Source organism: Talpa europaea (assembly GCF_964194135.1).
Source record: "Talpa europaea genome assembly, contig: HAP1_SCAFFOLD_91, whole genome shotgun sequence".
In the NCBI taxonomy this organism is placed as follows: Eukaryota; Metazoa; Chordata; class Mammalia; order Eulipotyphla; family Talpidae; genus Talpa; species Talpa europaea.
Genome location: NW_028168027.1, coordinates 128,208 through 154,765, shown reverse-complemented (window position 1 = coordinate 154,765; position 26,558 = coordinate 128,208). Strand labels below are relative to the sequence as shown.

Below are 26,558 nucleotides of genomic sequence, written 5' to 3'. Positions count from 1 at the left end.
GCCCAGCGCTGCCCAGCAGGCCGGTGACCCTGGGGGGCGGGGGCGGGGCCTCGGCCCGGGGCGGGGCCACGGGCTATAAAAGGGGCCCGGGCCGCGCCTGCAGGTCATTCGGAGCCAGCGGTCCTGACGCGCGCATCGTCCAGCGGCTCTTCCTGACCCCGGCAGGGTAGACTCCGGACCTCGCCCCGACTCGGAGCTTCGGCCTCAGGACTGGACGCGCTCGCAGCCTCTGGACCAGGTGCGGAGACCCGGGAGCGCTGACCTGCCTCCCCCCCCGAGACAGACGCTCGTCCCTCCGGCCAGGCGCGCGCGGCATGGCCCCGGGGCCTGTGGAGACGACCGGCTGCCAGGGCCGCCTCGGGCGCCGGCTGGGGCCCGGCCAGGTGGGGGCCGGGCTGCGCAACCTGGGGAACACCTGCTACGCCAACGCGGCCCTGCAGTGCCTGACCTACACGCCCCCGCTGGCCGGCTACCTGCTGTCCCGGCCGCGCGCGCCCTCCTGCCCCCCGCGGCTGTCCTGCACGCTCTGTGCCATGCGGGCGCACGTCTCCCGCGCCCTCCTGCACCCCGGGGAGGTGGTGTCGCCCGTGAAGGAGCTGCTCGCCGGCTTCCATGCCTGGCGCCAGGAAGATGCCCACGAGTTCCTGATGGCCACCGTGGACGCCATGCAGGGCGGGTGTGTGAGCGAGCTGGCGGCCGCGCACCCACAGCCCCAGGACAGCACCCTGGTGCGGCGGCTCTTCGGGGGCTACTGGAGGTCCCAGATCCAGTGCGTGTGCTGCTGCGGAGTCTCCACCACGCTGGAGCCCTACCTGGACATTGCCCTGGACATCCAGGCCGCCGACAGCGTGGAGCAGGCTCTGCAGGACTTGGTGAAGCCGGAGAGCCTGGAAGGGCCTGACGCGTACCACTGCGCTGCCTGTGGCGACAGGGGGCCCGCCACCAAGACGCTGGCTCTGCACGCCCCTCCCCAGGTCCTCATCCTCATGCTCAAGCGCTTCGGCGGCCCCACAGGCGGCAAGGTGGCCAAGCCCGTGCGCTACCCACAGCGCCTGGACCTGCAGGCCTTGCTGTCCGAGCAGAAGGCGGGGGCCCTGGAGTACGAACTCTATGCGGTGCTGGTGCACGCAGGCCTGGGGTGTCACCAGGGACACTACTTCTGCTACGTGAGGCCTGGGAAGGACCGGTGGTATCGCATGGACGACTCTCAGGTCACCTCATGCAGTGTCTCCTCTGCCCTGAGCCAACAGGCCTACGTGCTCTTTTACATCCAGAAGAAGGAACTGGACAGGGCCAGCGAGCAGGACTCCCCTGGTGGGCCACCCCCAACGCTGACCACCACAGGTGGGGACCTGCTCCCTGAGGCCCATTGGGAGCCTGTGGGAGACAGGCCTCCTGCGGTCCCCGAGCCCCAGGAGCCTGCGCGAGAGACCCAGACCCGGCCGGTCACCTTGGACCAGTGGAGAAAGCATCAGGAGCATGAGCGACCCAAGCCTGCCCTCAAGCTCAGGGAGGTGGACCGTGCCCTGCCCGCCGACGCGGTCATGATCCACTGGCCCAGACAGCCTGTGGGGACAAGAGCGGGTCCTGCCCAGTGGGACACTGGCCAGCCTCAGCCTTCAACCTGGGCACATGCTGCAAAAGGGCCAGCACCTGTGGGAGGAGCCCCTGGCATGGGATGGAGAAGCAGAGCCACCAGGGGAAGAAGAGGAAGGCCCAAAGGGTCCTGCTTGCCTTATAGACACCGATTCCATCTCCGTTCGTCCAGGCCGTGGTGTCAAGAGCATCTGAACACCCAGCATCCTGCGTGTCCCAGGGGAGGCCCACCCCGGCAAAGCCACCCAGACCCAGTGCTCCGCACCCTCAGCACCTTGGACAGGACCCCGGAATGGTCCTTCCCCTGCCCAGCAGCAATGGGATTCCCAAGAGCTCCCCAGCTCCGTATGGGCCAGGTGCAGTGGCCCAATAGAAGCCCACTCCTGGCACGGGGTTCCCTAGTTTTGGGCGCACCTGATCCTCCAACTGTGGCGGGGGAAGAAAGGGCAGAGCCTTGGCCTGGGCGCAGGTGGCCCACACAGCACACTCAGCCTTGTCTTAGGATGAGTTTTGCTGCAAAGCCTCTCAGTTGTCCCCAATGGAAACCTGTTCTGCATCCAACTAGTCGCTCTCCCGCGGCATGGAGTGCAAGGCGGGAGCAGGAGAGCCTCCCGGCACCCGTGAACGACACCTGGACCTAGCAAGTTGGGCGTGCCCCCGGGCAGGAGGTAGCACACTCCATCATGTAAGGACCTGATCCTCTGGAGCCAGTGCATGGAGTCACCATGGGGTGCCTTCTCCTGCGCCTGTTCTCTGTGAACTCACAACACTGTTTAATGGAGCATGTACGTTGCTTTCAATTAACAGTGTGTGACCAAAACGATACGGTACAGCAGAAAGCATTTCTACCTTTTGAACCTTCTGAGAGGATCTGTTGAGAAAGAGATCCATAGTGGTTTCTGGATGGCGCCATGGGAGTTCAGTTCCTGATAGGATTTAGTCTGCTTAGAGATGCCAGAGCAGAGTGGGTGGTGGGGGGAGGGTGAGAAGCACCAGGGGTCCCTGAAGCAAGGCCCCGGGGCATGACAGTGGTACCTGTGGCCCCTCCTACAGGGGCACTGCTCCCCTGGGATCACACACCCTCAGCACCTCCGATGGGGACACCCTTGGGGGTGGGGCATCTGCCTGCTGTGTTTCCCGGGAGTGGCGTTCTTGGCATAATTCTAAGTTCTCTGATAGCAGGCATTGCCTGTAGCCCCTAGTTTTCTCCGAAGAAGGGAATGTGGGTGGTGGGAGGGCTATCTAGGACTAGATGGAGGGATTGAATCCTGCGATAAAATTAACCTAGTGACATCTGGCAAGAGGGAAAATGATTTTGAGTGATTTGGGAAAGTTACCTTATCCTTCCCAAAAGATGAATAAAGATCAAATGTACCATACGTGACATGTGTGCCCATTGTTTTTTTAATCAGAATGTGTTTAATTTCTTGCAAATGCTTTTGCCCGGTACTAAGACATATAATTTTTGAGATATTTGTCATGGTAAAAGTTCTGAGTTGTGTCATGAGGATCAGGAGCTGAAGATGGGGTGTGCTTCGTGACTCAAATGTCTGCACCTTCCTCCCTAGTGGTCCCGTTTGGGTTTTGCTGCTTTCATTATGCAGAAATTGATGAACACAGCCATGGGTGCTCCATTCTGGGGAACAACAATTATTAGAAAAGCGAGGAAAGTGATCAGATCATTGTTCGGGTCATAGCCAAAGCCTGCACTCAGGGCCCGGGTGTGGGCTGCTGCTCCCTTCCACGCTGGGCCTTATAATTCTGGAGTGAGACACCGTCTCTCCCACACATACTTATTTACTTTGCTCATTTGTATAGGACAGAAAAGTTTCAGAATTAAAGCACAGTAGCTTACGCTGTCTTTCAATAGGGAATCTGATGGGGCCTCCTCCTGGCGCAGCCGGCAGCCTCTGCAGTGCAGGTTAGTTCCCTGGCCTGTGGCGGGGGCGGGGTCCCACAAAACAAACAAACAGAAACAAACAAAAACAAATGAAGAAAAACAAACAAGCGAAAACAAACAAGCAAAAACAAAAATAAACAAAAACAAACACTAACAAAAACAAACAGAAACAGAAACAAACTAAAACAAACACAAAAAAAGACTCACAAAAACAAAAACAAAAACAAACAAACCAAAAACAAACACTAACAAAAATTAACAAAAACATACAAAAACAAAAACAACAGAAACTAACAAAAACAAACAGAAACAAACAAAAACAATCAAAAACAAACACTCACAAAAACAAGCAAAAACAAAAATAAAGAAACAAAAATAAACCCTAACAAAAACAAACACAAACAAAAACAAAAACAAAAACAGACACTAACAAAAATTAACAAAAACAAACAAAACCAAAAACAAAAAAAAACAGAAACTAACAAACATTAACAAAAACAAACACAAACACACAAACAGAAACAAAAACAAAAAACTCTAACAAAAACAAACGAATCAAACAAAAACAAACACTAAAAACACACAAAAACTGACAAAAACAAACAAACACAAACACACAAAAACAAACAAAAACAAATGGACACGACCGGGTATTTCCACGGAGGGTGCCTTGATCAGGCTCTTCTAAAAAGCTCCTTGGCACGAATGGGCACCCGGAGGGCCCCCAGGTACGGGGGAGGGGAGGGACCAGGGCCCACGGGAGGCAGGGTGCAGGGGGGAAGGAAGAAATAGAACGCTACATAAATGAATCCCCCAAAGGTTAACAGACCTGAACACAATTGTTGATGGGAAGCAGAGGCAATTTGGCTTTAAAATCTTGTTTCAAAGTCAGAAAGCCCAGAAGGCGACTGAAGCCACAGGCACATCCAGGGGATTCCTGGCCAGGAAAGCCTGGTGCTAACTGTCAGCGCCTGATCATTATCAGCTGTTGCCAATTAAACTGAGAGGTTCGCTTCTTGCTGTGTTCCCCTGGGGGCAGGAACACAGCAGGGGGATCTACCTGCTCTTGACAGAAGTGCCCCTTGCCCACAGCCATCTAGGGCCTCTGGTCCACCACAGTGGCCTCCTAGCCACGCCAAGATGAGGCCCTCAGCTCATTTCCACCTTAGAGTTGAATAAACTGAGTCACAATAAGACTGAGTAACATCTCCTGGACTGTGACGGTGGAAATGAGAACCCATGAGGTGTGTCTCCAGGCTCTGGACTTATTTGTTCCCTGATGCCCTTCTTCACACTTCTCTTGTCTCTGCCTCTCCAGCCAAGATACCAGAATGTTGAATTTTAGTTCCTCCTCCTCACATGACTGTTTCCACCCTCGCTGCATAGAATCGCTTGGGGGGGGGGCAATTTGAAAACAGTGAGGTATCACTGGGAGGCAAGATTGTGTTCACTCACAGCGCCTCAGGGTGTGAGTGGGGACGGTGGCAGTTGGGAGAGCACCCGCCAGCTGAGTTCTCTCTTGGAAGCATTTCCCCTTGAGGCTTGAGTGCAGTTTTCAGCTTTGTTCAAAGGGGATACATGTGCAATTCCTTCATGAGAACTTTCATTCTGCAGTAGTTGCGGGCTTCTGTGGTGTGGGATAGCTTAGGGGGTGCATCTTGCCTGAGTGCTCTCGGCAGAGCTGCTGTGGAAGGAGAAAGCACTGGCGGGGAGCTGACTGGGTGCGGAGCTCAGGACTCACCCAGTCAAGGTACTGGATGTGGTTACGGGACGATGAACTCCCACCCCCACTTAGCCCAACTCAGAGGCTTCATGGAGAAATTCAAGGAGTGTTCTGTGGCCTGGAAGTGCTGAGCTACCCGTGCCTCTGGTCTGTAACAGTCCCCACAGAGACTGGGCTGGCGCTGACACAGTGGTGGACATCAGTGTCATTGGTACTGCACCCGCCCCATGACCTCGCCAAGCCAGGGCCACGGTACACTGGAGCAACCAGGCATGGGGTGAAGGATCTTGTGTCTACCAGCAGGCCGCGGACGGAGCACGCTATGTCAGTGAGGAGAGAGGATGCGTGGGGATGAGGTGTGTGGAAGGAGCTGCTGGGAGAGACTCTGAGTTGGGCTAAAACTTCAGCCCACGTGCCGCGGAGCCCAGACCTAAACAGGTGCCTACAGCTGCATAAGGACAAGCAGAACTTCAGCTCACCAGACTTTTTTAGCAACACGGTTTACTCACATCTTTACAAATCTATTGCAAACTTTAATTTCTTACAAAATCGTGCATACTCCCAGAATCAGTTCAGTATTCCCAGACCACTTGACTATCTTGGCGATGTCACCCTTTCCCTGGGAAATTATGTAGATTCTTAATTATTTGCTAACTTGCATATTAAAAGATTCTTAGCGTATTTTTCTCCTAGATTTCGTTATCTGATATGAAATCTAGCTGAAGTTTTCTCCACTTTGGTTTTTGGACTACCGTCTCCTTGGTTTGAGAACCTTCTTTCGTGACACTGAGTGCTCTGTACAATCTGATTCCTCCTATGTGTCACAGAATGGCTCTGGGAATAAGGGTTCTGTTGGATTTTAATTGAATCACTTCTGTGTGAATTGCTTGGTAATCCTCAAGCACATTCATCGCTCACATCCTGGGTTTGCAGTGACTCGTTCACTGAGCTTTGTTGTGCCTACATGACTGGTGCTTGGCTGAATATTTGTTCACATGGATGACACTCCCAGGCGGTCTGACCTGTGTCAATCCTTTAGTATGTTTCAAACGTACAACTGCTGCTGAAGACAACCTCATTCTTTCTATGTACAGTAGGAGTTCACTCAGGTCATCGAAGGTCAGGCCAATGACTGAAGGTTTTGATGTCATACGTGTATATTCACGGCCACACACATGTGCATATGTCAAGTACGAAAGACTAGAGGATCTTCCACATCAGTTCCAGTATCCCTTCAATGTATGAGTCTTCTGGTGTGTTTCAACATTAAAGCTATAGTTGACGTCTCCTAAATATAATGAATCATCATTGTATGTCATCTCAGGTCAGAATATTCACTAAAAGCACTCATGTTCTCTCCATGGTGGATTCCCTCGTGTCGTCTAAGGGCAGAACACTGACTGAAGGATTTCCCACACTGATGACATTCATATGGTTTCTCTCCAGTGTGAGTTCTCTCGTGTCGTCGAAGGGCAGAACACTTACTGAAGGCTTTCCCACACAGTTGACATCCATACGGTTGTTCTCCAGTGTGCGTTCTTGCATGCTGCCTGAGGTTAGAGGACTGACTGAAGGCTTTCCCACACAGGTGACATTCATACGGTTTCTCTCCAGTGTGAGTCAGATTGTGCTTTCTAAGGTCAGAGCTTTGAATGAAGGCGTTCCCACAGATGCGGCATTCGTAAGGTTTCTCTCCAGTGTGAGTCATCTCGTGCCGTCTCAGACTGGAGCAGTTACTGAAGGCTTTCCCGCACAGATGGCATTCACAGGCTTTACCTTGACTGTGAATGTGCTTGTGCTGATGAAGGCATGGCTGGCCACCAAGGGATTTCTGACACTGCTTGCTGATACAGGGTTTCTTTTCTGTGGGAGCCGATAAATGTTCGTTCAATGTGGCGCAATAAGGGGAATCTCCCATACTGTTATATTCAGAGGGAATCTGCTTTTGGGAAGGAGAGGAAAGGCTATTAATGGTTTTCCATATACATCCATACATTCATTATTTTTTATATATATATATATATATATAAAATCATTTAGTGATGCCCTTCAATTACAATCTTTCCAGTGTTCATTCCTAACGAGTTGCATTTCCCTTCTGCACACGTTTTTGCAGCATCCTAACTGCAGCTTGTAGACTGATTTTGAAGGTGTCAATGTGTTTCAAAGACTAGGCAGAGACTAGGCAGAGACTAGGCAGAGACTAGGCATAGGGACAGTATGTAGTTGTCCATGTTTTTTTAAGATCTCGGGTTATAATTTTGAGCTCATTAATTTTTTCACTAAACTCAAACTATCCAAAGCTTTTTGCTGATTGTTATATCTCAACTTAATGTGCATATGGATAATAGATTCATTTATTAACATACTACTGCCATGTCTCTAATTTGAATGATTAGTGTCACTCCCCATGAAACTTACCATTGCCTTGATGGTAGATGCATCCTTCCTGCTGATATGACGTGTGGCTATTGTTGTTGGTTTTGTAGGGGCACTTTCCCTGCCTAAAATTAAAATTTAGAATGGCCTTAGGAGAATGAAAACATTGAAAAGTACCAAGACATTAATAAGTCTAAAAACTCACACTTCAAAAAGGCAAATAATAGAAATGAAGAAATTTTCTAGAAAGTAGAAACACATTAAGGGCACTGACAAAGATTTTCAGCATTGAAATATGAAAAATTAAAATGGGGATGAGCTATCGGGTTGGTAATGATAGGGAAAACCTTCAAGGGGGGGTGAGGGAGGGACCAGGATAAGAGTTATTATGTGAAAGTTTAACTTCAATACATACATGAATACCCTTTTCCCTAAAGCCAGAGAAATGTGACTAATACAGGCAAGGACTAATGACATCTGAAGAAGTTCCCCCCAGTGTACCTCACATACACTTTAGAGTGTATCCCTCACCCCGTCACATCTTCAGTTGGTATTTCTAAGGATACTCAGTTGTCAGGCACTGGCCTGGCTCCTGCGGAGGTGTAGGTTCCTGCTGCTTACCTGGGCTCTGGCCTTGGAGAAACCCTGTTCCTTCACTCCACAGCTCTTCTTGCTCCAACTGGAAAATTAGATCTGATTTGGAATGCTGATACCCTGTTCATGGGGGAAATAAGTAAATATTGGTAGGTTTTGAGTTCCATGATGATAAACACGCATGATCATCAAGGCCAGGACAGACTGCTTAGAAAAAATAAAGAGAACACTGATTCAGAGCCCAGACAGCAACAGCTTGGACAGAGAAGACAGAGACGGTCCCGCAGCAGAGCAGGAAGAATCCCAGCTGTATCCAAAGCAGTGATGACCTCTGGATGCCGATGTCTGTGCCCAAGGGCAAGACAGAATGTAGCCTCCTGCTCTTCAAAAGCGGAGAAACTGAGTGTGTTCAGTGAATTGAGTATTATTTGAAAACAGAAGATGAACAGCTAATGAACATAAGCTTCCAAAGGATCACCAAAGTTGGATTATTTTTTTCTAGTCAAGGCTCAGCATAGTGACTACAGCAGAGTAATTATCTAGAAAATATTTCATCAATTTATGTATTAAAAAACATTGATTTCTGCTGAGTGTCAGACATTAACAAGAAAGACATTAAATTGGGGTGAATATTCTAGCAGGGTGACAAACTAGATGTAAGTAAATCAAACGACTTTCCCTCATGTCATTATGAAGTCTAAAATAATCGGCAGAGACGGGGTGGTATCCTGGGAAGCTGTTTTAGATGCTGCCTGGATGCCTGCATCCATATACAAGTGCTGACGCGTACCCATGGAGACCAGATGACTGACATTTTCCAGCATCACATCTCTGAAGAGCTGCCTCTGCCATGGGTCCAACAGGGCCCACTCTTCCCGGGTGAAGTCGACAGCTACATCTTCCAATGTCACTGATTCCTGAAATGTGGACATTCTGGATTAGACAGAGCAGTCCCTACCAGTATCCAGAGTAGGAGGGTGAGGATGACAGCACTGAGGAAGGGGATGGAGGAGTAGGTGTAGAAAAAACTCAAACTGAGTCTGGGGCCCACATCAGTTCATTCCCAGGGCCGAGCCTGCACGTGCCTTCCAGAGCCATCCCTGACACACAGTCTGAACGAGTATCACATCATTGGGAAGGCGTGTCCTATGAGGTGTGTCCCAATATAATCTGGAATTTTTCATCTTCTGAAATAAACTAGTAATTATGGCTTCCAGATATGTGGTTATAAAATTTATACTTGAAAATTCATAACTCTCCTGATTTAATTTCAAGTCCCTCTACTTTCCATCACAAGGCAAACAGTAACCATATTTGCCTCTTTTAAACCACAACTGTGCTTACACGTCATTTCCCTAGATGAACCTGTTTCCTCATTTATGAAATGGTTTAATAACCTGCTACGAGTGTTGAAAGATCCAATGACTGGAGGTATGAGGCTCTTCTTATCTAAGTAAACACGTATAAATGCAAGCCATTAGTCTACTACTCATTAAAATATCTGATCACCGTAAAGCAGTCGCCAGCATTCTTCAGAAAAGAAACTGCTCACAGACCCTGGCAGCAGTACATGCAGTTGCCCTCAACTTTGCAGGACTCAGGTGTTCCCAAAGGAGAAGGTCAGCGGCACACACCAGGGCCCCTGAGGCCCCTGCACTGGCAGGCAGCCCTGGGACAGGCTCACGCCAGACACTGCTGGGGGATGACGACACCCGGTCTCTCTCTGGGGCCTCCACCGCCAGGTGTCACACTCCATCCTGGCTCCCTGCTGAGAGATTAAAGAAGTCTCTTGATTGGATTTGGGCTATCTAGTTCTTGAAAACATTTCCAAAGGAGCTAGAATTTTATTCTATTCTTTGTCTTGAATGTGCAGCCAGAATTAAGGGAAAAATTCTCCCTACACAGTAATTCCAGTTATTATTAAAAAAGTTAAATACAAAAAGGTAAACTGCATGATTAGGAACAAATATGATGAGAATTTAAATTGTCTTTTAGGAAGTTTCCAAAAGGGTAAATATATCAAAACTCTAAATTCAAATTAGCAAAAACGAAGGAGCGGTTACTCTTGCGTTCTCTGGCCTACACGTCTCTTGTGCTAAGCAATTCCCAGCCGTCCCCCTGACCTGTGACATGGGACTGACTGGCCTCACCTGGTAGCCCCGCGGCCCCCTACTGTGCTGTGCTGGCCTCCCGCCCCTCTGCTGAGGGCACCTGCACAGCCGCATGCCGTGAGAACCAGTGACAGTAAATGACAGTAATGAGCAACTTACTCCCAGGGAGCCCATGCAATGAATTAGACAAAAGAAACTTCTCTTGTCTTCTGTAGACACACAGCCTTCATGGAGGGATTCACGGTGTCACAGGAAGGACATTAGTTACTGAGGCGCCCCTGGTCCATTACAACCATCACAGTCTCCTGGGGAGCTCCCCTGCAGCTGGGATCCCTGAAGCCCACACTTAGAACATCGCTGTGAGCAGGAGAAGCAGCCCCGCCCGTCCACACTGTGGGGCACGACCTGAGTGGAAATGGCCTCCCCACTCACCAGTGACTGCATCGTCAGCGACTCAGTTGCCGACTGTTTCTCTCTGGTTGCCGCTCACAGACAGTCCACCACTAAGCCGGCAAAGCTGAGGAGGGAGAAAGACACCATAAGACCTCCGGTGTCATGCACTTTCCAGATGCACCTGCCACGAAGCCCCAAACCTTCCTCTGGGTGTGCTGCCACCCTCGCCAACAGACTTGTAGTGCCTTCTAGGAGAGCTCCACAGGGTTATCCTCTCCAGGAGTCAAAAGTGAGAAGGCCATGACCATCACTGCGAGTGAAAAATATTTAAATACAGGTGTCTTATGGATAAAAGCCTCAAAACTATGGCACTTTATGTGACTGCGGCATATTCAATTCCTCCCTGATTCCAAAGCACAGCAATCCCTGGCATATGCAAGTTTTCCACCTACAGGCAAACACTGTGGGATTTCTCAGATACCAGCATCGCTCCGGCCACCTGACCTGGGACGTCCACCCCAGGGTGCCAGCACTCGGCAGCAGTGCTGAGTGAAAGTACTGAGCCAGCGCGGGACCCCCCCTTCTCTGCGCAGAGGGATGATGCCTGCGGGAGAACGTCTTTCACAAGCGAGATCTCCAGGTCCTGCCATAAGGGGAGCTTTTCACCAGCACCGAGCTCTACCGTGACCCTCAGCCCCTCACTCCCAAGCAGATGGAGCCGTGGCAACAGGGTTGTTTCGTGAGGCAGAGGGTTCACTCCGCTGCTCCTCTGAGCATGGAAAGCAGAGGTCCACTCAAAGGGCCACCCAGTCAGGTGGCCCAGTCAGGTGGCCCCTCAAGAGGTGAGTCAGAGCACCAGCGACACTGCTCCGCCTCACTCCCTGCCCCGGGACAGCAAAGGAGAGGTGCTGATTCCCTTATTACATCCCTTCAGTTCTTGAGTCACACTTGAGCTGGCCTGTACCGGATCCCAAGAATTGTTTATAAAATATTCGGGAGGTCTGTGAATGGCTTGAATCTTGCCATGATACAAAGAAGTCAGCGAACACCGTAGGTCCCGGCTTACTGGCCTGTTCCAAGAGCCCGCTCACCCCCGCGAGGCTGCTGGGGGCCGCCCGACAAGACCACAAAATACCGTTTCTGGTCCCCATTAGCACTGCCTTGAGATGATACTAATGTCGTCCATCATTAACTACTCACCCAGAATCTTGGGTTTTCACCTACAACTGAGAACATTACTTTTAAAATAGCCTATTTTATGACTTCTAAAACATTTGTTTAAAAAAGTACTTGTTTAGGGGCCTCCCTGGTGGCGCAAGGGGTTAAGCACCGCACTATGAAGCAATCTGCAGCCTCTGCAGCACGAGTTCGATCCCCGGCCAGGGAGCAACCCACATGGCACAGCAGACCTCTCCTGGCTTGCCCTCTGCTCCCCTCAGCAGTGTATTTCAGTCAGTCTGCCTGTTCTGCTCCCCACTCTGTCTCTGGTGAATCCTCTCACCCCCCGCATGTCTGGCCTGTACCCCAGCTCTTGTATGCATAAATAAATAAACCTTTAAAAAAAAAAAAGTACTTGTTTAATATGAAAAACCATTTACAACAACCTGAAAATATTTATACAACACCAAACCCATCTCCCCAGAGACAGTCATTATTAGCTTCATGGTCCCTATCCCAGAAGGCCTCGACCAGCCAAGGTGTCCATTCTGGATCTCTTCCATCCCTGCCCGGTCTCAAAATATGGGTAATTCTTACAGAGGGTCAAAGAAATTGTCACAAAGATGCCATCCACGTCGGTCACACAGGAGGTGACAGAGTATTGACTCAGAATCTTGCCACTTATTCAGGCCTCCTAAGTCCACCGTCATTATCTCCGCTTGTCGGGCGAAGCCAGCCTCCACAGGACGCGCGTGACAGTGGAAACATTACAGCACGTAACCGCTTGAACTAGTTTTCAGGCTGACACATGTCTGGCTGCGAAGCCTCTGTGCCGACCGTGTACCCCGAGTTAGGTCTTCTCATGTCTCTGAGAAGGGCAGCTGGAGGTGACGCAGGGTGTGCAGGGAAGGTAGTGAGGAGCATCTGGGATACTGGGTATCATTGCTGCCACCATTTGGAGGAGTTCTGGCTGGAACCGAAGGTGACCACAAAAGGTGGCAGCACTTCCTGCAGAAAAGCTTGGCACCATTCCTTCCCTGGCCTGGGAGTGGACTTCTAAGAGCTTGAGGGTGGCATCAGGACAGCTGAGGCAAAGACAGGATGTAAGAAGTAAAAGGGAAGTCTTCGGTGGTGAGAGAAATGTTTAGCCCGGTTGCTGCTGGGATCCATCTTTTCTAGCTGAGATGACACTCTGGCTGCGAGACCGCTCGTGCTGGACCATAGCTGGCTGTCTCAGGAGATGCTGGCCCAGGACCCCACCTGCTGAGAAGTTCACCGGGTATAGGTTGTGGAGTTTTGCCAACTTCAGAGAGGGCGCGCACGAGTCCCTTGTCCAACACCAGGGGAATGGCCGCCCGCTCAGGAAACACAGCCGTCAGCATGGACAAGATGGCCCCCGCCGTCACTGAAGCAGGGCAGGGTCCAGGACAAGCTCATGCCGGAAGAGCAGTGGAGCAAAGTGGCTTTCCTCAAAGAGCCATGACTTCCTAATGCAGGACACTTCTAGAAGCTGGTGATTACGCTTCCGCAAGCATGCGACTAGCATTCAGTCAGGGGTGACAGCTCTTCACACTCCCCTCCCCGAAGCTGGAAGAGCCCAGAACCATTTATGCCTCAAACCAGGTGGCCTCCCCTGCTCAGTGACTGCAGCCCTGACCCGACGCCTCTCCGGCGATGCCCAGAATAAGGGCTCTCCTTTGCAACACCCAGACCTGAGCCGGGGGAAACGACTGCCTCGGTGCTCCACTGAGCCATCACCGATGCCCCCGTACAGAGCCCAGTGAGGCATCTGTGGGAGAACTGCCATCCCGGGTACACCGGACACCTCGCGCGCTTTCCCCAGCAGGATCCATACCCGCAGGTGTCAGGTACACAGCTCCGTAGTTCAGAGTGTTCGACTAGCATGTTCCGCAGCTTACAACCTCTGTGAGGGAGAAAACGGACATGTATCGCCAAAACTGACCAGCGCGCAAGGCTTTGCTTCCGACCCCTCCTCCCCCGCAGCCCAGGGCCAGAGCCCGGCTGGCTGGCCTGCTGCACTGTGCCTGAGCGCCCACACCAGGATTTTCCCTTTTTAGGGTGGGCCCTGTGCTCAGCACCCCCCAACACAGGCCTCTGCCCTGAGCTTTAAGTGGCTGCCCCTCCCCCTGGACGTGAGGCCACACCTGGAGAGCCGAGTCTTCCCGGCAGCATGCAGGAAGGAGCGCGTGCTCGGCATCCCAGAGGCAGGCGCTACCCGGGTGACCAAGCTTGTCTCTCCGCCAGCTGAAGGATGTCCCGGCTTGAAGAATCTGGGTTCCTTGCCTGGTGGGGCGAGCTGAGGGATCTGAAGAACAGGGGAGTCAAGTCGTTCAGACGCTGGTGGGGGGCAGCCGGGTACTGGGCACCTGCTTTTAAGTCCTCCGTGAGGCACTCAGCAGGGGGACGGGGATTTCGGTCAGCTCTAAAAGAGAAGCCCCTGATTAATGCAAGGATCTGAATACCCGATATCCAGGACAGATCACAACACCCCAAGAGACACCCCATAAATAAGGCTTATAGACTGAGGTGCCCTGCATGCCCAGGGTGCACCAGGAGCGGGGAGAGCTGGGTAATGAGGCACTGGTCGTGGGCTTTGACTCCCGGGCAGAATCAGACTGAAATGGAAAATTATTTTTTCACTTTCTCCTGGGAAATATAGGGGTAGCAGGGAACCCCTACACATACTAAACAGGACGCTTTCCTGCCCTCTGTGACCCCCGTTCCATCGGGCAGCGGTGAGGGCAAGGGAGACCGTGATTTCTCTAAGCTGCCTAAGGCTGAGCCCCAGTTCCAGGCCGAACCACGCGTATCCCACGGGCCACTTTCATGGCAGAACGTTCGCACCACGCCCTTCCCGGGTGGAAGACGCAGACAGTCTCCTCAGGCCGTGACGCCCGCTGCCCGTGGAGATGCCAACAGACACGGCAGCTGAAGGGACAACTTCCAGAACAAAGCACTTATAGGAGATTTGAAAGTAAGGATGAAAATAGGCTTGAAACCCTGTCTCGTGTTGCTTCTGGTCTTTATGGTGCAGGATCTTTATGCTGAGCTCCGCGGGGAGGGGGTGGCTGGGGGACCTACGGCCCTGGGGGAACGTTCTCGGGCCTTGTGCTTGTGAGAGGCCCGTCAGCAGCCCCGGAGAAAACGAACCACTTGGGAATCTGACCCCATTCGGGCCTCCTCCATGCCCTTGTCTCCTTCCTCTTCTTCCTCCAGAGCCCAGCGGCTTGCAAGGGCGGGGTTCTCCGGGCCGCGGTGTCATCCACGACAACTTCCCAGCCATAGACGTGTCTCCTCCCCTCCCCCTGTCACCAGAGCTAGTCCCTGCGCACTTCTCGGGCATCTTTCTCTCCCCCCCCCCACGAAAGATTTATTTATTTATTTATTTATTTATTTATTTATTTATTTATACATGCACTGGGTACAGTCAAAAGCGGGGGAGGGTGAGAGAAATCACCAGAGCCAGAGCAGGGAACAGAGCAGGGAGAAGGACCGAAGCACACCGCTGAGGGGAGCAGCGGGCAGCAGGAGAGGTCTGCGCGCCATGTGGGACCCTCCTCCTTGACCCCCCTCTGGGACTAGCCAGGGCTGATCTTATCCCACCCCGTCTCCCTTCGGCCGGGTCCCAACCTGGCACAGGTGTGGCCTGACGAGGCACTCAGAGCCCCAGCTGCCCACGAGCTGGACAGGGACAGCCATCAGGCCCCCTCCGACACCCTCAGCGTCATGGGCTTGGGACCCGAATAGGGCTGGGGACGACAAACAGCGGCTCGGACCCCTCTACTGGCCAAGGAGATCACACCTGTAACTGTGTAATGAGAGAAAGTCTCCATAACAGAGAAGAAGTGTTACTAACACAACACAACCAGAAGGACTCAAGGGTCGCCATGCCAACGGTAAGTGGGTGTGAGTCCTAATCATCCAAACTGCAGATCCGGCAATAAGGTAAGGTGCCTGCAGGAGTGTAATGGAGTTGGAATTAAGCACTTTCTGGGGAAAAGTTTGGTAGTTTGAAATCAGTGAAGAAATTAAGCTCAAAATAAATGAGCTCAAGGCAAAACCTCAGTTCTAAAAATACAGTCAACTGCATCAACATTTCTCACGGTAGGAAAATAATATCTCAAAGGATAATATTGTCTGCCTGCAGGTGAGTGACCCAGTACGTGTGCAAGACGAGCCCTAGAGACTGTCAATCCCAGGTTGCTAGTGGAAAAATGAAGGCAATGACATAGGCTGGCAAACCACTAAGAGTCTTTTTTCTCTTCTCCCAAACAGCCACGTCTCACTCCAGAGGCTCCCGTTGGACACATTGACGTGGGTGACGAGTTTACTCACAGAGCTGAGTTCAATCAACATGTTTTAATTTGCGTGGGACAGAAGCCTCATATCACAACAGGGCATGGAAAATCACTCCACAAAGACCTGTCCTTTCAACCACACAAACAAATTCACACTAGAGGAAAATTACGTGAGTGCCACGAGTATGGGGAGCTCCTTCATCCTTACCTTCACCTCAAGAAACACAAGACAACGCACAGTGTCGGGGCCCAGACCTGGGGCCCAGACCTTAACATCCGGGTTCTTGCCTGAAGCAGGTACTGAATGTTAGCTCCAGTGAAGGTTTCAAGTTTCCTATTGTGATGACTGACCCCTTCCCCCTGATTGCTCCTGTGGCTTGTTTCCATTGGTGGTTTCTCCTTGTTCGAGATAACGAGAGACCTCCTCCTCTGAACCCTATATAACCTTGTACACATTCCTGAATAAATGAGACTGGCGATGATCCTGGCTTTGTCTCCACTCCTCACGTACCCCTGTCCCATACCAAGCCCCTGCTTCCTCTCCCAGGTATCGTGTTGATTTGCCCGTGTGGCCCGGGTACGAGGTAGAACTTACAGAGGGAGAAGACGCCCGAAAAGGAAGCTAGCTAGCTCAGGAGGAAGCCTTACCAACGTGGGACCCTGCTACTTCGTGGATAAGGTAAGCTCAGGTACAGCGTCTGAATCATGGGACAGGCAATAAGCCAGCATGAAATATATGTGAAGCAATTAAAAGAGGCACTTAGGACGCGAGGAGTCAGGGTCACAAAAAAGGATCTACTCCACTTTTTTGATTTTGTTCAAGACCTGTGTCCTTGGTTCCCTCAAAAGGGCACAATAAATCAAAAAAGATGGAAAAGGGTGGGGGAAACAGAACAACTGCTTAGAAGTGCTTCCCCCGCACGGCAGGGGCCCCAGCCCCCAAAGATCACTGTGAGGACTTAATTCCCTTTCACAGTGATGCGGAGGACAATCCATCCAAAGAAGAACAAAAAGAACCCTTAGAGAAAAATGAAAGGCCTCTCCCGACCGGCCCAAAATAGAAAAGAAAAACAGAATTTATCCTTCTTTGAGCAAGTTTACTTCTGTGGCTACAAACCCTCCTTGCTCGTCTGAAGTAGAGGACGGAGTTTTTCCACTGCCTAACACGAAAAGCGAAATGAAAGTTGCTTTGCAACCTCGCCCCACTATCGCAAAAGGGGAGGATCCTGAGGCGGGCGAAGCAGATTGGAGCAACCTCAAGGAGGAGGCCGCACGTTACAATCCCCACTCTCCTCCTTACTACACGGCTGCTGTTGCCTCTGCGCCCTCACAACTCGCTGACCCTAATCTCGACCTTAAAACCAAAATCGCCCACCTTGAGGAGCGCATGCGCCTACAGGCTCGTATCATAAACTTTCCCTTCAACTTCAATAGATCCGATTAACTTCTTCATCCACCTCAGATCCCGCTCCGCCATTACGGGGGAGCGGTGATGCTGAGGCCACTTCAAAGCCGCCGTTACGGGGCGGGCTTGAAGCCGACCTCACCTTAAAGCCGCCGTTATGGGGCGGAGTTGACGCAGACTCCATTTTATCTCCTCCCCCCACGGCTCCCGCCACTCTGTGGGCTTTCCCACCTCCCAAAAAGCCCTTTTCCGTGGCTTCTGTCTTTCCTGTTATCGAAGCTCCAGATGTTCAAGGCCACCTCCAGCGCTATCACCAGCCACATAATTTTCAACATTTAAAGGAATTAAAAACCCCTGTTACCCAGTATGGTGCTAGTGCCCCTTTCACTCTCACAATTCTTGATTCAATCGCAGAAGGGTGGCTCACTCCCCTAGATTGGCAAACTTTAGTAAAGGCTGCCCTTGACGGCGGAGATCATCTACTTTGGAGAACCGAATTTCAGGATCTCTGTAGGGACCTGGCCCGAGAAAATAAAGGGGCTGGAAACCCATGGACTTTTGAAATGCTCACAGGCTCTGGGGATTTCGCTACGTCGGAAGCTCAACTTGTGGCTGATCCCGGCCTTTTTGCTCAAATCTCTTCTGCAGCCACCAGAGCATGGCGCAAACTTCCTGCCAAAAACAATACTGGAATCCCACTGATTAAAATAAGACAGGGTACTGGGGAGTCCTTCTCTGATTTTGTTGACCGTCTACAGATTGCAGCAGAGCGCTCCCTAGGCTCCACCGCTGCCACTGCTGACCTGGTGAAGCAGTTGGCTTTTGAAAATGCCACTCTGGCTTGCCAAGCGGCTATCAGGCCCATGAAAAGACAGACCTCGGATGTTTCTGACTACATCCGCATTTGTGCTGACATTGACCCTTCATATCAACAGGGTTTGGCCATGGCGGCAGCATTTAGTGGTCAGACTGTGGCTAATTATATTAAGTCAAAAACAGATCCCTCGCGGAATTGTTACAAGTGTGGCAAACCTGGCCATTTTTCAAAGGCTTGTCCTTTGAACCCCGCACAAGCCCAGCAAAAGGTCCCTGGGCTGTGCCCCCGCTGTAAGCGCCGCAAACACTGGGCACGAGACTGTAGGTCAAAAACAGACACTCAGGGACAGCAATTCCCGTCCCAGTCGGGAAACGAGAAGAGGGGCCAGCCCCAGGCCCCGAAACAACCTCTTGGGGCAATCCCCTTAGTTCCAGCGACACCCACAAATCCTTTTCAAAACTCCGCAGAGCAACACCAGGAAGTGCAGGATTGGACCTCTGTGCCACCTCCAATACAATATTGACCCCTGATATGGGGCCCCAGGTCTTAAGGACAGGGGTTCATGGCCCTCTACCACAGGGTATGTTTGGCCTCATCATCGGCAGAGGCAGTGTGGCTTTACACGGTCTTAAGATTTTCCCGGGTGTTGTTGATAATGACTTTAAAGGTGAAACCTCTAGACATGTTATTGCACACCTGCTCCACTATTTCTCCATTTTGGGGATCCCAAAACGTATTAAAACTGATAATGGCCCATGCTACACTGCAAAAGCCTTCAAAAATTTTTGCTCTACCCTGTCCATTCACCACACCACGAGCATCCCTTATAATCCTCAAGGACAAGGCATAGTTGAGCGTGCCCATCTTTCGTTAAAAACCACCATCCAAAAGATTTTACATGGTTCCTGGTACCCCTCTAAAGGTAACCCCCGCAACACGCTAAACCATGCTCTGTTCATCCTCAATTTCTTGAGGCTTGACGCTCGGGCGAAAAGTGCGGCCGATCGTTTCTGGCATACGGAAAGGCAAAATCATTTAGCAATGGTAAAATGGAAGGACCTTTTGGACAATACTTGGTACGGCCCTGACCCAGTTCTGATCTGGGGAAGGGGATCTGTATGTGTCTTCTCACAGACTCATGATGCAGCCCAATGGTTGCCTGAACGGCTTGTCAGACAAATTGATCACAAGCACCAACCCAGGGACACTCAACCTCCCTGAGGTATCTTTTACTTTTGATTTGTTACAGTATGGTGACCGCTTCCTGGCTCATCCTCTGTGCTGAGGGGCTACTTTTCTCCTCGGCCTTCGCCGGCTTCGGAGACACAGGCCAACTGATGTCCTTGACTAAAGCACTGTACAGAGAAATGCTGTTTTTACGCCAACAAATCAGGAATCGTCCACAATAAAATCCGACAGTTACAAGATGACCTGGAAAGAAGACGCCAGGAACTAGCTGAAAATCCACTCTGGACTGGTCTCAATGGACTCTTACCCTACCTTCTTCCCCTCATGGGTCCCCTATTAACCCTTTTGATATTGGTTGTGGTGGGTCCTTACATTTTTAACAAAATAATCACCTTTGTAAGACAACAGATTCAGGCCCTTCAGGCAAAACCCATTCAGGTACATTACCATAAGTTGGAGATGCGACATAAGGGAGGCTCTTACTCAGACCTATGCTCAGTCTGAAGAAATAAGACCCCCTTCCCCTGTGCGATGGACTGGTCAGCCAATGACGGGTAAGATCGGGGGCAGACTCAAAAGGATTGAGGTGCTAAATCGCCACACGTCTGTGACTCCCCACGACCTAAGACAGGCGCAGTCCCCGAGGGGTTTTTGTCTTTTTGCTCTCTCATTAGAATTAATAGAAAAGGAGGATCTGTCGGGGCCCAGACCTGGGGCCCAGACCTGAACATCCGGGTTCTTGCCTGAAGCAGGTACTGAATGTTAGCTCCAGTGAAGGTTTCAAGTTTCCTATTGTGATGACTCACCCCTTCCCCCTGCTTGCTCCTTGTGGCTTGTTTCCATTGGTGGTCTCTCCCTGTTTGAGATAACGAGAGACCTCCTCCTCTGAACCCTATATAACATTGTACACATTCCTGAATAAACGAGACTGGCCATGATCCTGGCTTTGTCTCCACTCCTCGCGTACCCCTGTCCCATACCAAGCCCCTGCTTCCTCCCCAGGGAACCGCATTGATTTGCGCGGCTGGCCCGGACAGCACACTGCAGAAAAAACATGTAACTGTCATTGAGGTGGGCACAAAGGTTTGCAAAGCTCTGACCTTAGAAGGCTCAATAACACCCAGACCCGACGACGAGGTAGCAGACCACACGCACGCCATTCGCGTGAGAAAGTGTTCAGCCACAGCTCTCACTGTGAACAGCAAGAGAAAACTCACACTGTGGAGAAACCCTATAAGTGCCGCGCATGTGAGAAGGCGTTCAGTCATTTTTCTTACCTTAGAAGCCACGAGAAAATCCGCCCTGCAGAGAAGCAGGATGCCTGTCCACAGGGCGGGAAATCCTTCAGCCAAAGCTCTGGCCTTAGCCAGCACAACAGAATTCACAGTGGAGAAACACCACACAAGCGTCTGCTCTGCGGGGAGGCCTTCTATCACGGCTCTGAGCTCCGGCGCCCCGGCAGAACAAACACAGGCGAGAAACCCCATGAGGGCCGCCGCTGCGGAAAGCCTTCAGTCAACGCGCTCACCTTAGAAGCCATGAGAGACCCACCCTGGTGAGCGGCCGCATGCGTGTCCGCTGGTCGGGAGAGACTTCAGCCACCGCTCCTCCCTTCGGCGACACCAGGGGACCCAGACCTGAAGGGAGAGTCTCGCAGGCCTGTAGGTGGTCACCTGCCTGGTGGACAGTGCATGAAAAAGCAGAAGCAAAATCCAGTCCCAGCATAAATTTTCAAACCCTCCAAGGGCTCTCACACTGCATAAATCAGCACTGCAGTCCTGGGGTGAGCAGGGAGGATACTTCTACCCCCTTATCAGCAGTCAAGAGGTCAGGTTTGCAGGTGAGTTCTCCCAGATCAGAGCAGTGACTGGTGGTTTTGCACATACACAGATGGGCTGTCAGTGTGCCGCTCGCCAACCTGACATCACAGGTGCAGGCACTTGATCCTCCACTGTGGCGGGGGAAGAAAGGGCAGAGCCCGGGGCTGGGCGCAGGTGGCCAGCCCCCACACAGCACACTAAGCCTTGTCTTAGGATGAATTTTACTGCAATGCTACTGAGGGGTCCCCAACGGAAATTTGTTCTGCATCTGAGACAGGGCAAGCTAGGGTTATTAGGCAGTTTTAGGGACAGTGCAGAAGGGGACCTCTGAAAAATTTAGGGAGGCTTCAGAGATAAGGACAACCAAAGAAATATAACCAATTCCATTAGGAAAACAAACACTCCAGGACCACGAATAATATTAACACTGTTAACTGTGGTCCTGGTTTCCTTCAGGTGATAAAGGGAGGTGGAGACTGGAGAAATGGAGAGTGGTTTAATTTATGGACGCATTAGAAGGGCAGCTGTTTAACTTCAATTCAGGGATGCCCATCCAGAGGACTGGGCCATACATTTAAGGATGCAACTAATGGGGTAAGAGAAAGCTGTTAGATAAGGAATGTGAAGATCCCGCACTCAGTAGCAAATTAAGTGAGACAGCCGAGAACTAACCAATCACAGAGAGACTGGTGCAACTTTAGAATAATGAGGGAAAAAAGGTCTATATTCCCTGAGACACGACTCCACTTTGGCTTCCTTGCCCCTCCCAGGCCTGGTTCCCTGGCCTGGGAGTCCCACTTTATTTCTGCTCTTTTTCTCCTCAATAATTTTTTTCTTCTTCTAAACAAACCTGCCTTTGCTTGCTTGCTTGCCTGAGTGTCTGCGAAGTTCCTGCTGTGGCTTCGTGAGACACCAGCCCGTGGGGGGGTCTAGTGGCTGGGGCTCAGCGCTGCCCTGCAGCCTGGAATCCATTCCTGGCTGGGAGACTAGGCCTGACAATTCCGGCATCACATCCAACGAGTCGCTCTCCCGCAGCGTGGAGTGCAAGGCGGGAGCAGGAGAGCCTCCCGGCACCCGTGAAGGACACCTGGACCTAGCAAGTTGGGCGTGCCCCCGGGCAGGAGGCAGCGCGCTCCATCCTGGAAGGACCTGAGCCTCAGGAGCCAGTACATGGAGTCACCATGGGGTGCCTTCTCCTGCGCCTGTTCTCTGTGAACTCACAACACTGTTTAATGTAGCATGTACGTTTCTTTCAATTAACAGTGTGTGACCAAAATGATACGGTACAGCTGAGGTCCCCCAAGGGGCACAAAGCATTTCTACCTTCTGAACCTTCTAGAGGACCTGTTGAGAAAGAGATCCATAGTGGTTTCTGGATGGTGGCGTGGGAGTTCAGTTCCTGATAGGATTTAGTCTCCTTAGAGATGCCAGAGCAGAGTGGGTGGTGGGGGGAGGGTGAGAAGCACCAGGGCTCCCTGAAGCAAGGCCCCAGGGCATGACTAGTGGTAGCTGTGGCCCCCTCCTGCAGGGATCACACACCCTCAGCACCTCCAATGGGGTCACCCTTGGGGTGGGGCACCTGCCTGCTGTGTTTTCCGGGAGTGGCGTTCTTGGCATACTTCTAAGTTCTCTGATATCAGCTCATTGCCTGATATCAGGCATTTATATAGCCCCTAGTTTTCTCTGAAGAAGGGAATGTGGGTGGAGGGAGGGCTATCTAGGACTAGATGGAGGGATTGAATCCTGCGATAAAATTAACCTAGTGACATCTGGCAAGAGGGAAAATGATTTTGAGTGATTTGGGAAAGTTACCTTATCCTTCCCAAAGGATGAATAAAGATCAAATGTACCATACGGACGTGTGTGTGCCCATTGTTTTTTTAATTAGAATGTGTTTATAATTTCTTGCAGATGCTTTTGCCCACTACTAAGACATATAATTTTTGTGATGATATTTGTCATGGTAAAAGTTCTGAGTCGTTTCGTGAGGATCGGGAGCTGAAGATGGGGTGTCCTTCGTGACTCAAATGTCCGGACCTTCGTCCCTAGTGGGCACCTGTTTGGGTTTTCCTGCATTCATTCTGCAGAAATCGATGATCACGGCCATGGGTGCTCCATTCTGGGGACCAACAGTCATTAGAAAAGCGGGGGAAGTGATCAGATCATTGTTGGGCCATAGCCAAAGCCTGCACTCAGACCTGGGTGTGGGCTGCTGCTCCCTTCCACGCCGGGCCTCGTAATTCTGGAGTGAGACACCGTCTCTCCCACACATACTTATTTACTTTGCTCATTTATATCAGACAAAAAGTTTCAGAATTAAACCACAGTTGCTTATGCTGTCTTTCAACAGGAAATCTGATGGGGCCTCCCCCGTGGCCCAGCCGGCAGCTTCTGCAAGCAGGTTAGTTTTCCTGCCTCTGGCGGGGGGAGGGGAGGGGGTTCCCACAAAACAAACAAACAACAACAAATGTACACAAACGAACAAACAAAAAAAACATAAACAAACAAAAACAAACACAAACAAACAAAAACTAACAAAAACAAACACTAACAAAAACAATCTAAAGCAAAAACAAAACCAAAAACAAACACTAACAAAAATTAACAAAAACAAACACTAACAAAAACAAAAAGAACAAAAACAAACAAAAACACACAAACGCTCACAAAAACAAAAAAAAACAAAAACTAACATAAAAACCAAATCAAACAAACAAAAGCAAACACAAAAAACACAAACAAAAACAAAAAACAAACACAAACAACAAAACCAAACAAACAGATGCTTTTGCCTGCTACTAAGACATGTAATTTTTTTTTGTATTTTTAAATGTTTATTATGTTTATTGAGATACTGTTTTACAACACTGCATGTGTTTTACTTATTTTTTATTTTTTTATTTTTATTTTTAGATAATAAATTTTATTGTTATATTCCCCATACAATTGCAGCCCCCCCATTCTGACCCCAATCCCTCCCCTCCCGCCCCCGCCCCCCTAAAAGTGTCTCTGGTTCATAGTTTTTTGTTGATTTTGATTTTCACTTTCTTATAGTTATTCATTTTCCTGGTCCCTTATTTAAGTTTTCTAGATTCCTGCTATGAGTGAGACCATCCGGTATTTTTCTTTTTCTTTTTGGCTTATTTCGCTGAGCATGATCCCTTCCAGCGCCATCCATGTTGCTGCAAATTGCATGTGTTTATCTTTTTTGAATGCTGAGTAATATTCCATGGTATATATGTACCACATCTTCTTGATCCAATCATCTATTTTTGGGCATTTGGGTTGTTTCCAAAGCTTAGCTATTGTAAACAGTGCTGCTATAAACATAGGGGTGCAGGTGTTCTTTGGAATTGATGTTTCTGTGTCCTTTGGGTAAATACCTAGGAGTGGAATTGCTGGATCATATGGAAGCTCTATGTTTAGTAGGTCCAGAAATCTCCACACAGCTTTCCACAGTGGTTGGACCAGTTTGCACTCCCACCAACAGTGCAGAAGAGTTCCTTTTTCTCCACACCCTCGCCAACACTTGTTGTTGCTAGTTTTTTTAATATGTGCCATTCTCACTGGGGTGAGATGGTATCTCATGGTAGTTTTGATTTGCATTTCCCTGATTACAAGTGATGTTGAACATTTTTTCATATGCCTGTTGGCCATTTGCAATTCCTCTTCAGAGAAGTTTCTTTTTAGCTCTTCTGCCCATTTTTTTGACTGGGTTATTTTCTTTGTTGTTGTTGAGTCTCATCAGCTCTTTGCAGATTTTTGTGATCAGTCCTTTATCATTAGTGTTGGGTGCAAAAATGTTCTCCCAGTTGGTGGGGTTTCTCTTTGTTTTTGTTATTGTCTCTTTTGCTGTGCAAAAGCTCTTTAATTTGATGTAGTCCCAGCTGTTTATCTTTGCCTTCACTATCACTGCTTTGGGTGATGTGTCTGTAAAGATGTCTTTGATGTGCAAATCACGTAGTGTTTCGCCTATATTTCCTTCTATATATTTTATGGTTTCAGGTCTTATGTCTAGTTCTTTAATCCATTTTGAGTTGATCTTTGTGTATGGTGTGAGGTAGTGGTCAATCTTCATTCTTTTGCATGTAGCAACCCAGTTTTCCCAGCACCATTTATTGAACAAACTTTCTTTGCTCCAATGCATAGTCTTTGCTCCTTTGTCAATGATTAGTTGACCATAAATCTGTGGGTTTATTTCTGGATTTTCTATTCGATTGCATTGGTCTGTATGTCTGTTCTTGTTCCAATACCATGCAGTTTTGATGATTATGGCTTTGTAGTATAGTTTGAAGTCTGGGAGTGTGATACCTCCATTCCCTTCTTTTTTTTTTTCAGGAGAGCTTTGGCTATTCGGGGTTTTTTGTGATTCCATATGAATTTCATCAATAATTGTTCTATTTCTTTGAAGAATGACATTGAAATTTTCATTGGAATAGCATTGAATCTGTATATTGCTTTTGGAAGGATGGCCATTTTAATAATGTTTATTCTTCCAATCCATGAGCAGGGGATGTTTTTCCATTTCTTTGTGTCTTCTTCTATTTCTTTTAACAGTGTTTTATAGTTTTCTTTGTATAGGTCCTTTACCTCTTTTGTTAGATTTATTCCCAAATATTTGATTTTTTTTGTTTCAATAACAAAAGGGATGGTTTTTTTGATTTCTTCTTCTTCAGATTTATTGTTTGTGTATAGGAAGGCTACTGACTTTTGCATGTTGATTTTGTATCCTGCCACTTTACTGAACTGATTGATGAGTTGAATTAGTTTTTCTGTGGAGTTTTTGGGGTTCTCTATGTATAATATCATATCGTCTGCAAATAGTGATAGTTTGACTTCTTCTTTTCCTATTTGGATTCCTTGGATGTCTTTCTCTTGTCTTATTGCCCTGGCTAGGACTTCCAGTATTATATTGAAAAGCAGTGGTGAGAGTGGACATCCTTGTCTTGTTCCAGATCTTAATGGAATTGCTTTCAGCTTTTCACCATTGAGAATGATACTGGCTGTTGGCTTGTCATAGATGGCCTTTATGATGTTGAGGTATGTTCCTTGTATCCCAAGAATTTCAAGGGCTTTTATCATGAATGGGTGTTGCACTTTGTCGAAAGCTTTCTCAGCATCTAATGATATTATCATATGGTTTTTATATTTCTTT

At 49.7% G+C, this 26,558-nt stretch overlaps 1 protein-coding gene across 1 annotated transcript in view; it reads left to right on the top strand.

Moving 5' to 3' along the window:
* Window positions 1-314: 314 nt before the first annotated feature.
* The window catches only part of LOC311187974 (ubiquitin carboxyl-terminal hydrolase 17-like protein 6), a gene marked incomplete at both ends in the record, with an annotated part of 44,046 nt that continues 17,802 nt past the window's right edge, over window positions 315-26,558 (top strand). Inside the window, one exon of the mRNA XM_084259752.1 lies at window positions 315-1,555. Coding sequence (XP_084115878.1) covers window positions 315-1,555 — 1,241 coding nt within the window. The remainder of the gene's footprint in view (window positions 1,556-26,558) is intronic.